The sequence below is a fragment of the Macadamia integrifolia genome, chromosome 11, assembly GCF_013358625.1.
Source record: "Macadamia integrifolia cultivar HAES 741 chromosome 11, SCU_Mint_v3, whole genome shotgun sequence".
NCBI classification, from domain to species: Eukaryota; Viridiplantae; Streptophyta; class Magnoliopsida; order Proteales; family Proteaceae; genus Macadamia; species Macadamia integrifolia.
The window spans coordinates 9,027,644-9,042,515 of NC_056567.1; the positions used below are offsets into that span (position 1 = coordinate 9,027,644).

A 14,872-nucleotide genomic window follows, 5' to 3' on the forward strand; every position below is an offset into this window, starting at 1 on the left:
TTTTCTTTGGGTGGGGGTGGGGGAGGGGGTGGGGGTGGGGGAGGGGTGTGGCATCATAGTTGTCAAGGCAACCCAAGACCTTGAAGGGGCGCCCTAGGTGTGTATACATGAATAAAAGTAATACAGCCACGATAATTTTATATAATTATGCTTATATACGACATAGAACCATATCAATGCAAATGATATAATTATGCTAGTAATGGCCTAACATGAGAAAATCAACATATAATAAACAAAGTATAGTATATAATATAATTATATTCATTGAAAAACAAAACAATAAACATAAATCAACATAAACTCATGAAGTTTCAACAAGGTGTGCTATATCCTTGGACCCAAGAAAGAGCCTGAATGCCTAGACAACTATGTGTGTTATATAAAAAAATCTTTTGTTTGGTATGAAACTTTTCCAACTCACACTAAGACAAATCAGAACCATAAACTCGGCTGTAATTGCTTCCACCGCTTCCACAGACCAATAAATTATAACTGAGAAAACCAAGGGAAGCATAAACCAAACGAAGCAAAACTTTGGGAATGGGGGAAATAAGCATTAATACTGGACAAACACTGGCATCATAAAGTTAGGGTACGTACCACATTCACTGAGCGTGGAACCCGGACCAAACCCATTGGAACATTTCCAGTGTCATTCTTATAGGTAGAGTTGTACCATATAATCACGTTAAAATTATTCACATTTGAGTCCAAGAAATCATAAGCTGCCAGGAAAATTAAGTTCTTTTTCAGATCATCAAATGTAAGACAAATTTTGATAGCAAATCAATGGAAAGACTGTGTCAATAGGGCTAACCTGCAATAATTTCATTAATCTTTCTCTCAGGATTCCCTTTCCGATAACCTTTGTATAGCTCATCATTTATCTCCGAAGAACTATTGCGCCATAAATTTAAACCTTGAACACATTTCACATCTGAATCCAAGTATAAAAAAGTGTAACAATTCAGAGCATTAGTGTGGAAAATCATAAATAACACTAAACGAGAGAGAGAGAGAGAGAGAGAGAGAGATTCATCAGGTAGCGATTGTATTCCAACCACAACAAAGTATTTGTGGCAGATATGAAGGGTTATGTTCCCAACACTCGAGGAATATCAGATTCCACCAGTGATAATCCCATGAGAATGACCACATTGTATAATTAAGCCATTTGATTTACATTCATATTAATCAGTTTTAATCCAAATATGCTCAAAACATCAGATGGCTCAGACAACTCAATTAGGCAAATGCTTGGTGTAGAACATCCGATGTGGAACCATATAAAGGGTGGTCTTCATTCAGTGCAAGTGCACCCTAGACCTATGTGCACTTAGAAAGGTATGCATAGGATATCATTGTAAATAAATCAAGGATTTGTAGCTGCATTCCGATATCTGTATAAACTCAAGCCCAACATCGACTTGAAGAGCAATAAATCTGAAAAGTAAATGAGAATTCGTTGATGCATGAGCCAAAAGATCTAACCTTGCTGAACTGTATTGGTTAATATCTGAATAGGAACAGAAAATGAAGAATTTTGAGTGCACTGAGGTTGGATGTTATAAAGGGGAAGATCTGAAAAGAAAGCTGGCTCAAGAAAATTGTCTCCATCTGTCACTGAGGATGACCCCTGAAAGATTTCCAAAAGTCATATGAGCAGCATGGCTTATGCTAAAAGTCCAAGCAAGATGGAGAACACCAGGAATCAACACTGCAATCATAATAGTGACGCAGAAAAGGGGGTAGAAAGGAAAAGGGGGGGGGGGGGGGGAGGGGAGGAGTATAAGAAAACAAAAGAAAATTACCAGCAAAGTGTCGGCTAAACTGTTTAGCATATCTGAGGAATTCAGAGAGACAACACCTGTGAAAAAATTTCCTGCCAAGTCTGACAAGATGAAAAGGATTGTTATTCAAACAAATGGAGAAATGATAATTTGCAATCAAATCAACTGAATCAATTGAGAAGGAAAAAAAAATAACAATAAAGTAGGAATGAAGGGGGAAATGTACTTTCTGCAAGAGATCTGTTACTCCCAGTGAGAAGTACGGTAGCAGGACAGGATCCAGTCAAACGGCAGGAATCATTGGGCAAGTCCGTGAAAGGAATCAAGTCAGTCCTCACCGCACGATATTGGGGAGCTGGTACTTGCAACAAAACTGGCCATTCCTGAGGGCTAGGAATGGCACAGGAGGCCGCTTGATCCAAAGTCGAGTACTGAATCCCACATACTTTCTGGCAAGTACCAGTTTTATTTGGGTCAATACAAGTGCAGCCACACTTGTACTTAGGCTTGTTCAGTTCAGAGTTAACCAAAACTTGGATGAGAAGCAGCAGCAAACAGAGAAAAAATGGGAATGAAATGAGCCTAACATTTGTCTTGATATTTCGTTTCTGCAAAATTAACAGGTTAAGAATATCATCACCATAACAGTAATACTGAATTCACCAAATTTATAAAGTGCCATAGTCATCACAAGAGACTCTTGAAACGCCTTGTTTCGTCACTAACTACGATTTTAGCAATGCAATAATCATCTAAATCACTGATTATACTGTTGAAAAAATGAGAAAAATAAAAAATAAAGACAAAAAAAATGGTCAACCATACGAAAATCCAAGTCAGTTACTAATATCAAATCCCTTTTCCCACTTTCTCATTCCTGTAAAAGCGTGCTCTTGGCGGATAAACACTAAACGCTAGAAAAACTGCAAGAATGAGGGGCTTGCCACCGATTATTGACAGAAATGAACCTCTTTTTTTTCTAGAAAATAGATTTCTATTTTAATTAATGGAAGCGCTTCCTCAACCGGCACAAAAGATGTTAACTCCAAGATCAAGTTGAGATAAAAGGACAAAGATTAAGCGTAACTAGAACAAAAGGGCAAGCAAGCATAAAGTAACACAAATAAGAGTTCAACTTCAAGCAAGCAATAACAACTCAGAATTTCTATTAGTGCCACAATAATAAAACTCAGCATTAACTTTGGAAAGAATGAAAGAAAGAAAGGGTCAAAGATAGATAAGATGAAGTTAATTGAGACCTGGAATGTGAGGTTCTTCCTGAGCAAAGCGTCAGCCTGCGTCCAGAAACTGGCAGGTCCATAAGATGATTCCGCCATTGATGGCTTCCCACTTCTCTCTTCCCCCTCTTCTATCAAATCAATATTAAGGCCAAGGAAACGGAAGGAAAGGAACCTCCAGTTTCCCGCCAGAAAAGTTCCGAGTTAGTTAAAAGACCTCCCTCTCTGTCGGAGACCGTTCAAGTGTTGTCTACTTCCTTCTCTTTACTTTCCCTGCTGAGAAAAATCCTAAAAATGAACTCCAATTTAGATTTAGAGTCCCCACTCTAACCAATATATAGAGAGAATCTCTTATTTGCAGGATCCGGAAATTTGAAGACCAGAATGTATTCGCATTTTTTGACCAAATTGCCCCTTAAAAGTCGTGTTTTCAACAACTTCCAATTTTCTACCCAATCATGTTGCAAAAAACGGAATTCTACTCTTCTGTCCGTCCAATGTAAGTTGCACGGAAAAGGAAAACGAAAGTCGCAAGCGCGTAGGACGGCGAAACCCGTCTCTCTGAAACCGACGAAGTGTCAACTGTCAAGAGCCAACTGCTTCGTACGAACGACAATGTCAATATATAAACGGCACAGTTTTCTTAATTCAATAATTACCATATTACCAAATTACCCTTCCGTGTATAGAATGGGCGACGGTTCTAAATTTTAGAAGTGGAACTGTTTGGAGTGTGGCTCCTGGGTGCAAAAGGCTAATGAGAGCACATCAATGAATAAGCATTAGCAATGGTCACATTTTGTATTTTGAATGGGATAGGTAGTCATTTTGTCCCCTCATGTGTTTGAGCGTAGATATCATAATATTCCATAAAAACCATTTTCCTTATTTTTTTGGGGTTCCTTGGTCTCGAGGGCCTAGCATACATAGGCATAAACAAGGGGTGGGTTTTTTGGGTTTCAAAAAGGTGAAAATTTCATTTCATCGGTCTCATAAAAATGTGAAATTAAAGAGCATTCTTCCTAGAAAACCAAGAACCCAACCAGACCAGGCTAGAGAGGTGCAATCCATTCATTGGGCAAAGAGTTCTACGTTCATCTATGAATTTGTACCCATTTGTGAGGCACATGTTTTCGAGCAACAAGTAACCAAGTTATAAAAATTGATCGGTTGTCATGTTATACCGTTTTGTTGCTTCATTCTGGTTTACCCACATCTTTCCATAAGAATTTAGGATCCTCTCCAACGCATTGGGCACCTAACTTGGCATCCAACGGTTGAGAGAACCTAGACATGCAACCCAACACATGGATGTGTTCCAAGTCCTCCAGCAGTTGGATACCCCATTAAAGGGGATCTTTTTTCCACAAAGCCATGGTATGACTAGACAATTAGAGGCATTTGCCTCCCTTTGCCTTGCAATTAGGTACAAATTCAAAACTGTAGAGCCATCACCATTCTTCTTATTGATCCCTGTGTTCTAACAAAATGAAAATTACCTGGTCAGATTCAGACACGGGTTTTGGAACAATATCAAACCATAATTGCAAGCATAGGGCAATCCAAATGAAGAATCAAAGATATTCAAAATGTCAAAGGATCATATCACTGTCTGGGAACATTCAATACCAAGCTAGCTTCCATGAATGTAGTAGATCAGGCTGACCAAGGAGACTATTGAAAAGTAATGTAGCTTCGAGGAAGCTTCTCTCGAGCCGAGTGATAAAAAAAATTCAGGGAATGCATTTCCGTTGAGCAGGCTTGAGCCATTTGGTCCCAAAAAGAAATAAAAAAGAGAAGTTATTGGATTTAATAGTATTATATTGTCAAAATCGGAATTCATCAGAGCATAACCAATATAATAACCATTATAATAGAGAATGACGAAGAACTTGTCTCTTTCTTCTACCATTTTAAATTGTTGGATAAATATCCTGCAAGTATTTGTCAAACACCGCCATTGACAACATCACATTGTCGACGAAGTGATTGTTTGCTTGCTAAGAATTCAAAATAAAACGGATAAAATAAGGCGACCCCTATACATTTTTCTGTCTTCCCTCACAGCCAGCCCCACCCCATGCCTCCCCCCCTCCCCCGCGCGACACTGCCATTAATGGCTTCATCCATGACCGAGATGACCAGTGGTTTCAGAAGAAACCCTCATAGCGGTAAAGCCGCAATCCCTCCCATCCATGTCGCCCCCACCACCACACCACCGCACGATTGTAATTTGTAACCCACCATCCCCCCGCCACACCACCATTGTAACCCACTTAATCTTTTCTTCTTGTAATATCAATACCTGGCTAGTTTATGAGCAATCCTGGTTATGGGTTCTCATCAATGGTGAAGTCGCCTTCATTAGAATGACGACGGAGTTGTCTTCTTTAACCATTTTATTAGATAAATTAATATCCTGCAACTACTTGTCATTCACGGCAGTTGACATAATCACATTGTTGACGAAATGACTGCTTAATTGCTTGCTAAGGAACAAAAATAAAATGTATAAAATAAGGCGAACAGTCACAATAATATCCGTAAGGAAAAGCATCTAAGATCCAATATTTTAAGCCAGCTTTTCAGACTTTCAAAGCAAAGATGGTATGGTTTTTTGGGCTGGGTTGGGTTTTATCATCCCTAATCTTTCTTAACCTTCGATTTATATATAAGATTGTAAATTCCTAACAGATTTTACTTGGCCTATATATGTGGCAAAATAGAGTGGTTGGTTGGGCTTTTCTTGAACCAAACTGAAAATTAAACCCTTTTAAGTTCATCCAAATTCTAATAGGCCTTTTACTTGGCCTATTTATGTTGTCCACAATATCTTCCATTTTATGATGAATTATAGCTAAAAATGGTACACTAGATAGAAAAACCAGTCCTTCCTTTTTGGTGATGATTTAAGTACACGATTTAATGAAGTTTTACATACAAAAAGAAAAAAATAAATTGCTCTCCATTCAATATGGACAACAGAATTTACTGCAATGGAATCTATGATGCATTTAGGCTATGTTTGGTAGCCAAGAGAAGAAAAGAAAAGAAAAAAGAATCTAGAAAAGAAAAGAAATGGTGAGAAAAAAAGAGTACTTATGTTTGGTTACCAAGAGAAGAAAATAAAAGAAAAGAAAAAAATTAAAAAAATTTCAATTTTAAGAGAGAGATAGACACATAGGAAATCATTGTATAATCATTCATTTTTTATCTTATTATGTTTTCATATTTTCTCATGTTTTCTTGTGTTTTTAATAAGAAAAATTTTTGGGGAGCAAAAGAAAATTTCACAATTCCCAAGAGAAATTTTGAATTTGAAAAGGGGAATCTTCTTTTGGGTGAAAACATACCAAGTACTAAGAAAAATTCTTAACCCAAGGAAAAAAGTAAATTTTTTTTTTCTTCTCTTGGCTACCAAACACGGCCTTAGTTCCAGCATGTGGTATGTTGGATGGTAATGAAATTTTGTGGTTAGATAGACCTTAAGGTCCCTCCCATGTCTAGCTTTAACTCGAAACAAAATTAGCCAATTGTTGGAATAAAATATTGAAAACATTCAGGACCATTAGTAGAGCACATGGAGCCATGGAGCACAGAAAGGATCCATGAACATATGGGGGAGAGTATATGAATGAATTTTTGAGTCTGCGATTTGGCACATGGTCAATCTAGATCATTCCCTAGATATCTAGTAGCTGGGAATCTAGTGCGCATTTCCATAGTGGATGGCCATCCAAGAGAAAAAAGATATTACGAAAAAGTTGAGCAAGAGAATGCAATCCACCACTAGAGAAACAATACACCATGGCATTGAGCGAGAGGTCTTCTTCAACTAATTGACAATCATGAGATTATCGCTCTCCACAATAAGAGTTTGTGGTTGGAGATCTTAAGCCAAAAAGGGTTCTTTCTTAACAACAAGAATTTCAGCAACGCATCTGATAAGCTTGCCATCCGCATTACTAAAAACACCTCCAAGACTAGCTGGTCATGGACAACCAAGGGAAGCCCCATCAACATTGATTTAAAAATAAAATAAAATAAAATCTTAAATAGGATGTTTCCAAGACACATGTAAGGGCATTTTCATCATTGAAGAAGGAATAAGAGCACTACAGAAATCCATTAAAAATTCCATTGAGAGATGAAGAAAATGTAATGATAGGATTGTCGGAAAATTTTAAGTACGCAACCCAAATATTCCAAATGATGTTTGCCATTAATGATGAAAGATCCTTTGGTTCCGAGCTGGAGAGAGAAGATGGAAGAGATCCAAACAGAGATAGACCAAGAGGACTCACCAGATCATACAACCTCGTATGATAGACGGCTCTTCAGCCCATCCAACAGTTTGATCCATGATCACGCACTGTGCATGACCATGCAAAAAACCTTTTCCCAATAAATAGATAGATGAAGAAGAGAATGAGAAAGTATGAGCAGGAGATAGGAGAGGTAATCAATTATAGGGTGGCTAGTGGAAATCTACACGTCCACCTGATCCGGACTCGATGGTGATCAGCTTGGCAGAAAGGTGAAGCCCACAAATGCTAACTATTCATAGAAAAGGGTAATTAGGGAATAAATGATCTTGATTAAAGGGATCCAATTGACAAAAGGGCCAAGTCGTAGAGCGGTTCAAGCCTCTATTGCTTAGAATATCTGGAAGCGAAGTTCCACTGAGAAGAAGATTCATCCTGCTGAAGAGCAGACTCCCGAGGAGGTAAAAGGCCATATCCATTTGTCTTCAAAAGATGATTCCAAAATACATTGAAAAGTTTATTTCAAGTACATTTACATTAAAATCGAAAAAGAGATGCATGAAGAAAAAGATTCCTCCTATTGAAAACTCCACACACACACACACACACACACACGCACGCACACACAAATACTTGAACTAAATGACAACGGCAATTCAAATGAATAGAGGTAGCCTAGTTTTCTATTATATTGCCTTCTTCCAACAAATTTTGTTATACTGAATATAGCAATGCACCTCATATCTAATGGAGCCTGCATACATTTGAACATTCAAATATCTAAAGGAAGCCACTGCACACACCACAAAACTTGGAAAGATAGACATTTCAGAAGAGAAAACTCCAGTGGAGAGGATACAGCAGAAACAAGAAGATTTGACATATCAACTCAGATTATAGCATTACCAAAACAAGGTCGGATTGGCCATATCAGCACAAAACACCAGAAGTGTTTCTTTTGACCATTGCCATACGGCCCCTAAAACTCCTTAACATTATTGGCTAACAATGGATCAGCATAAGCAGCTTAAAAGTGCTTCAGACCAGTGTATTAAAAGGACATCCAGGGCAGTGTCCAAGAAACCCAAATGCAGCATGGCAGCCATGTTGTTTCCTGTATTTTGTGCCACCAGGACTGTGTCCAAGACACCAAAATGCTGCGTGCCACCCCTGCTGTTTCCTGTATTTTGTGCCACCAGGACTGTCTAAAATGCAAAAAAAATGCCGGTTGTTGAGCAGAGTCATTTCTTGCTCTGTCCCACTTTTAACATCATTACTGCATACTTGCTATCTCTTTAAGCTAATAACACAAACAACTGTCTGCTTCAGCTACAGAATTAAAACCATGATGGAAATCCAAGTTTCGACTGAGAAGTGTCCATATTCTCAGCTAATTAAACATGCTCCTGATATGTAAATCTCTCATGCAAAGATGCCTGTTGCTCATTGGATGCAAAATAGAAATATAAATAGAAATAGAAAAATTATGTATGTTATGTCATTCATGATATGATGGTACACTATTGATACATAGAAGCACTTGGGCTCATGCCAGATAATATTGACAAGGAAGGAAATGGGAATTGTTAAGAGTGGATCTCTAAATTACCAGCCACTCATACACAATATGCCATTGAAGATCCACAAGAAGCAGGCTTTGTCCATCCAAAACTCATCAGTCGATTCCTGGAATGACCCTGTAAGGAACCTTATTGCAGTATGACTTCCAGCATATCCCGTACCTGTGAACAGCAGCTCATTACGTTCCAGTTCAAAAAAGTAAGGACTTCTAGTATGGTGTATTAACTGACGATGACCAAAAGCTGAAGTACCAAACCAGGATCATGCCAGTATACATGCACAACCACATACCTAGAAGTCATGCTAGCTCAAAAGGAACCTAGCATTTTAAGATATGTAATATAGCAAAAGACAAAATTTCTGTTTTTGAAGCTTTATGGCAAAAAAATGAAAGGGTGGTGTGGCAATTTGGTGTGGAAATTTCAGCCGTATGGATATTTCTGTGATGGTATAAAGTTGGCCAGACATGTCAAACTTTATATCCGAATTCAAATATATAATCTCCCCTGTGTTGGCATATTCACTTGTATTTTCAGCTGCCCGTTTCTTCTAAAAGAATTGCATTTTTTTCACTGGATTTTTGAAGATTTATTTTGTCACTTGGCCAACTCCAATTTGGATAAAACTAAAAAAGAAGGAGATCTTGGGATCTATTAGTCCACAAATTTCAGTTCTACTCAATGTACCTGGGAAAATATTTGTGGCAGTCTGTCTAAAATACCACCTGACTACTAAAACTTCTTCTGAGGTTTTTAGACATTCATGAAGAAAAAGATTCCTCCTATTGAAAAGTATTCCCCCTATATTCTTTTTAACACACCCCACCCCCAATACTTCAACTGAATGGTAATGACAATTCGAATGATTACAGGTAGTTTCAATATCTATTATACCTCCTTCTTCCAACAAATTTTGTCATACTCAAAATAGCAATGCACCTCAATCTAATAAAGCTTGCTTACATTTGAACAGTCAAAAATCATTGATGTAGCATTTTAAAAACTAGGAACTAAATCTTCAAGTATACTCCTTAAGAAGCTTTGCAAACGATGAGGACTTAATCTCTAGCAATTTGGCTGGGGAACCATATTCTAGTACAATGCCTGCTTAAGACAACAAAACATGTCAACCTGATTAAGCAAGCACCAAAAAAGGATGAGAAGATATATTACCGAACTTAACTGAATCCATTTAATTGTGGTGTACTAGTTATCAGCCACTAACCATCATCAAGAAGGAAGACCATATCGACATCAACAATTGATGTTAACCTATGTGCAATTGTGATGACAGTACACCTTGAGAAGTGTTGCCTAATTGTTTGTTGAATTAGATAATCAGTCACACTATCCACTGATGCAGTAGCTTCATCGAGTACTAACACTTTGCTCTTCTTTAGTAATGCCCGCCCTAAACAGACTAGCTGCCTTTGACCCATGCTCCAATTGTCTCCATTCTCAGTCACTGTAACAACCACCATGTGGAAATGAGTTAGATATTTTGGATTTTTTCATCAACTTTTCTTCCCCTTCTTTCTAGGAGAAGGGTTTCAGGGGCTAGGGGAATGGATTGGCCACTAGAAGTTAGAAAAATCATTCAATAGAAATTTGGATGTTTCATTCACTTGTGCATGGATATATTGATGTTGAGAAACTTTGTTGTAAAGTGACATGAAAAGGGACCAACCTATAGACTCAAGCTTCTCTTCCTTCTTTCTAACTTCATCTCCAAGCTGGCATCTATCTAGAGCCTAAAACAACAAAACATCTATGTCAATGTACCAACTAGCTTAATTATTCAAGATGACATAAAATTGACAATCAAAGATGAGCAAAACAAAAGATAGAATGAAAAAGCAAGAGAGAGCCAAGTGAAAATGTAAGGTAGAATAGTAGAAATAGTGCAATTTTCATATCCTAGCTAAGAGAATCTCTAAGGCTAAACTAGGCCAAAAAGATAATCCAATGCATCCAATGACTTGATTTCAATATCTCATTGGGAAGATTTTCAAACATTGAACAAAAAAGAAACAAAAGGCGACCACAAGAAATAAGTTCATAGAGAAACATGATCCAACCAATAAAAAATTGTGATGTGTTTGAATTTGTGCGTGAATCATCAGTAATGAGAAAATATGTCCAACCTATCTTTGTCATTGATCAAAGATTATTCATCAAATGGAAGAAAAAAAAATCCCACCTCCCATATTTGTTCATTATTGTACTCTTCAAGCGGGTCAAGATTGCTTCTTAGAGTCCCCTCAAACATTGTTGGGTCTTGCGGGATGATGCTCAATTTTGACCGTAAGTCATGAAGACCAATTTTGGAAATGTTGATACCATCTATCCAAATTTGACCAGTTGTAGGTTCAATAATGCGAAAGAGAGCTTGTACAAGAGTTGATTTACCACTTCCTGTTCGCCCAATAATTCCAATCTTCATCCCTCCGAGGAAAGTGCATGTGAGACCTCGCAAGACAAGAGGAAGGTGTGGGGCATATTGCATCTACACACATATTAAATAATCAGATCATACAGCTTTACAAAATTCCACAAGAGCAGGAAAAACCATCCAACAACATTATGCTTCAGAGGTTCTATTCCATAAAACTAGGAAATAAGAAAGGGATAAAGACTAAAAGAATCAAGATTGGGGATTACCTGTAGATCAGAAATATCAACTTTCCCTTGCGATGGCCATTCATGATCTGGCCTAGATTCTTCTACCAATAGAGGGGGTTCACTAGGGATGCAGGTGTACTGTAGTATTCTCTCAACAGATATGATTTTATTCTCAAGACTGCTAAGATCCCATACAACCGCATGTAAATTGAAACTAAGCCCATATGTGACTGCTAAACCCATAACACCTTCAAGAGATAAAATAAAACAAAACAAATACAAAATTACTCTTTCGTGTAAGAAATCAATCATAAAATTCCTAAAATATGATCTTTTAAGATATCAAGATAACTTTTTTACCAGGATTGAGTACTCCTTTCAACATTGAGATCAAAAAAATCAAAGAAGCGGCATATGTGATGGATGCCAACATATCCATGCGAAAGCATAACCACTCCATTGCACCCGAAAGATGAAATTTGGGACGGAAATATTCATCTACCAGCTTGAGATTTGTGTCCATAAATCTCTCTTCTTGATCGAAACACCTAATTGTGGTTGAACCTAAACTAGATTCAGAAAAATGTTGTATAATTGGAGCCTGGCATACTCCAGCCAGTCGTGATAGTTCTCGTGCTGCAGGTATATAGTATTGCTACAAGACATGATTTATAAACTAGAAATTAGGTATAATGTAAAAAAATGTATAAATAAATAAAAGATCATGAATGTATATTTAGTGGGCAAAGGACATAATTATTTTTATTAAGGATTTCTTAATGTGAGTTGCTTTCATTTAGATGATTGATAGTGACACCATCATCATGTATGAAGTTGTAGGAAAATATTTTATTCCATTTATTTACTGTAGTTGTTCACTTTTGAATGGCTACTATTTATTTTTAGGGAAAATGTTCTTTGTCTGGGAGCTTGGCTTACGCTATCTCTGCCTGTGTCTATCTCTCTCCTCCCCTAATAAAGGGTAAAGATGTCATTTCATAAGAATGGAAGAGAGATATAGACACATAGGAGCGTGGCCTAAACAGTTCCCCTTATTTTTATTAGGAATTGATTGAATTGTATACAGTACTTATATGTTGACTACATCCCAAAACTTCTATCCCAAAATTCTTAAAAGATAAGTATACTGAACTTGAAAGTAACTGCATCTGATATTTGTTGAGTCCATTTTTTTTTCCAATTAATTTTTTAAACATATAATCAATTTTCAAATTCAATTAATAACCACATGTGTCCATATCCATTGTTTCCCCAATCTAATTTTCTAATGAAGCATCATATAGTATGGCCTCACTCGTTGTCACCAAAAGTGCATGAATGTACAAGTTGGTGTAAAAATGTAGTGTAGTGCAACCAAGGTACATCACTTAGGCTAAGTGCAATGCTTTTTCATGCTTAATATAAAGGGTAGCCCACACACTTCACTGGGGAAAGAAATATGTGAAGAAAATATGGAAAGTAAAGAAGCAGAAGGCATTCCAATTTAAAATTATCAACTAATTAATAATGTGACACCGTCTCCTAGGTGGTCCATCTAGATAGCTTCTCGCACCCAAATATCTATCACATGGTAGTTCCATTGGAGTTCAAATTTTGTCAATGTAGGTTGTTCAAATCACCACCTATAAATCTAATCGAATTTGAGCCTTGATTGTTGAGAATTCAACCTTTGCAACTTTAAACAACTTTAGCTCAACTTGAGTTAAAATTCTAAAAATGCCATATGATGGATATAGGGTCCAAAACTTGACACATGATTAACCTAAAAGGAAATTTTTTTTCCAATGGATAGTTTGACTAAAGCAGCCATTTATATGACCCGAAAATATCAAGCCACAAATATTAGGTTTTGAGATGAGCATTTTACTTTATCTTTAATATATATTTAATATGACCCGAAAATTTCAAGCCAGAAATATTAGGTTTTGAGATGAACATTTTACTTTACTTTTAATATATATTTATGGGTAATCTTTTCTCCGCACTATGGAGAGTGAAGTGGATAGCTTCACTATGATTTTTTGCCCATATTTTCATTCATATTATCAAAGATATGGAATAGTAATTTTAGACATAAATAAAACTGCACCAAACCTTCCCCAATTCACTCCTCACCTTCCCCTTCCCTCTCTCTCGCTTTCTAGCTCACCCTTTGTTATGAATCTCAGATCTGATTCGTAGCAGAAAGGATGCTAGAAATCTTGACGATGACAAAGACAAGTTATATTACATTTGGATTCTGGATTGGATTTAGGTTTTGAGATAGGCACCTCTGCCAAATCCACCAAGATGAGAAGAGAAGTGGGATAGAGAGAGAGAGAGAGAGAGAGAGAGAGAGAGAGAGAGAGAGAGAGAATGAGAGACGTTAGGAGAGAATCCGTCAATGGCAGAGGTTGTGGCAAAAATGTGATCAATGGGTCTCCCTCTTCCTCTCCCTTCTCCGTATCCAGCTCCCCTGCCCCTTTCCTTCCTCTACTTCCAGCTCTCTCTCTCTCTCTCTCCCTTTCCCTCTCATTGCCCCCAAAGGCCCCGATATCTCCCTCCCCCTCCCCACAACTCCTCACTTCCCAATCACTTCCCAACCCCTGCCCCTACCCATTCCCTACAACTCGTCCTGAAATAGAAGAATCATTTTAATGAAATGATTCACATCCTTGTTTCTTTAATTCGAGTTTTTGAGTTACACAACCACGTTGTAAATCAATGACCAAAGACCTATCAAAGTCCTTTATAAGAGGGTGGTGAGAAATCAAAGTGTAGACAAATCTAAGTGAACTGAATCTAGAAGCATCATATCAGATATTGGATCAAACCTGAACCTCATCAATAGTGGCCTGGTGGGTCCAATCAAGATGGATTAGGTTCAAAATTTGAGCAAATTTCAAATACCACACAAGATAGTAACATCTGATAAAGGAATAATGGCAAGCGTTATCACCCCAACCAGCACTTTATCTTTCTACAACTACAATGACACCCAACACAACAACTTTGAACATGATATTCTCCTTGTGTTGAACATCCTACCCTGCTCCATTTATATTTTTGGGGGTTTCGCTACCAAATGTCCTTGGCCTGTATTGAAGGCATTTTAAATAACCAATTCCACAAGGTCTTTCGAATTAGACGAGGGACTTTGGTTGATGGTTTGAAGGTGATACCTTCATCGGCTTCAAGTTGACTGGAAGTTTCAAAACATAGGTTCCTCAAATTGTCGATTACTTAATTTTGTTCTCTGATATCGGAGAAGGAAGCAATTCCACCCTCAATGGATGAATAATGTTGCTTAGAGAAATTGAGGAAGAAGCTTGTTGTCATGATGGTTGTTGCTAAAGGTCGTGTTTGGGGGGGGG

At 37.5% G+C, this 14,872-nt stretch overlaps 1 protein-coding gene and 1 pseudogene across 2 annotated transcripts in view; both read right to left on the reverse strand.

Annotated features, from left to right (window-relative positions):
- LOC122094350 (ABC transporter A family member 7-like) overlaps positions 1-3,487 on the reverse strand; it is a 15,725-nt gene extending 12,238 nt beyond the window's left edge. The window contains exons 1-6 of one of the 2 annotated variants that reach the window (XM_042665118.1): positions 3,053-3,487; positions 2,020-2,401; positions 1,815-1,894; positions 1,495-1,639; positions 821-940; positions 604-728 (exon numbers count right to left, since the gene is read on the reverse strand). In XM_042665118.1, coding sequence (XP_042521052.1) covers positions 604-728; positions 821-940; positions 1,495-1,639; positions 1,815-1,894; positions 2,020-2,401; positions 3,053-3,130 — 930 coding nt within the window. In that variant the 5' untranslated portion in view covers positions 3,131-3,487. The remainder of the gene's footprint in view (positions 1-603; positions 729-820; positions 941-1,494; positions 1,640-1,814; positions 1,895-2,019; positions 2,402-3,052) is intronic. The other variant, XM_042665119.1, reaches the window with a different exon arrangement.
- A 5,255-nt stretch (positions 3,488-8,742) lies between these two features.
- LOC122093816 overlaps positions 8,743-14,872 on the reverse strand; it is a 15,398-nt pseudogene continuing 9,268 nt past the window's right edge.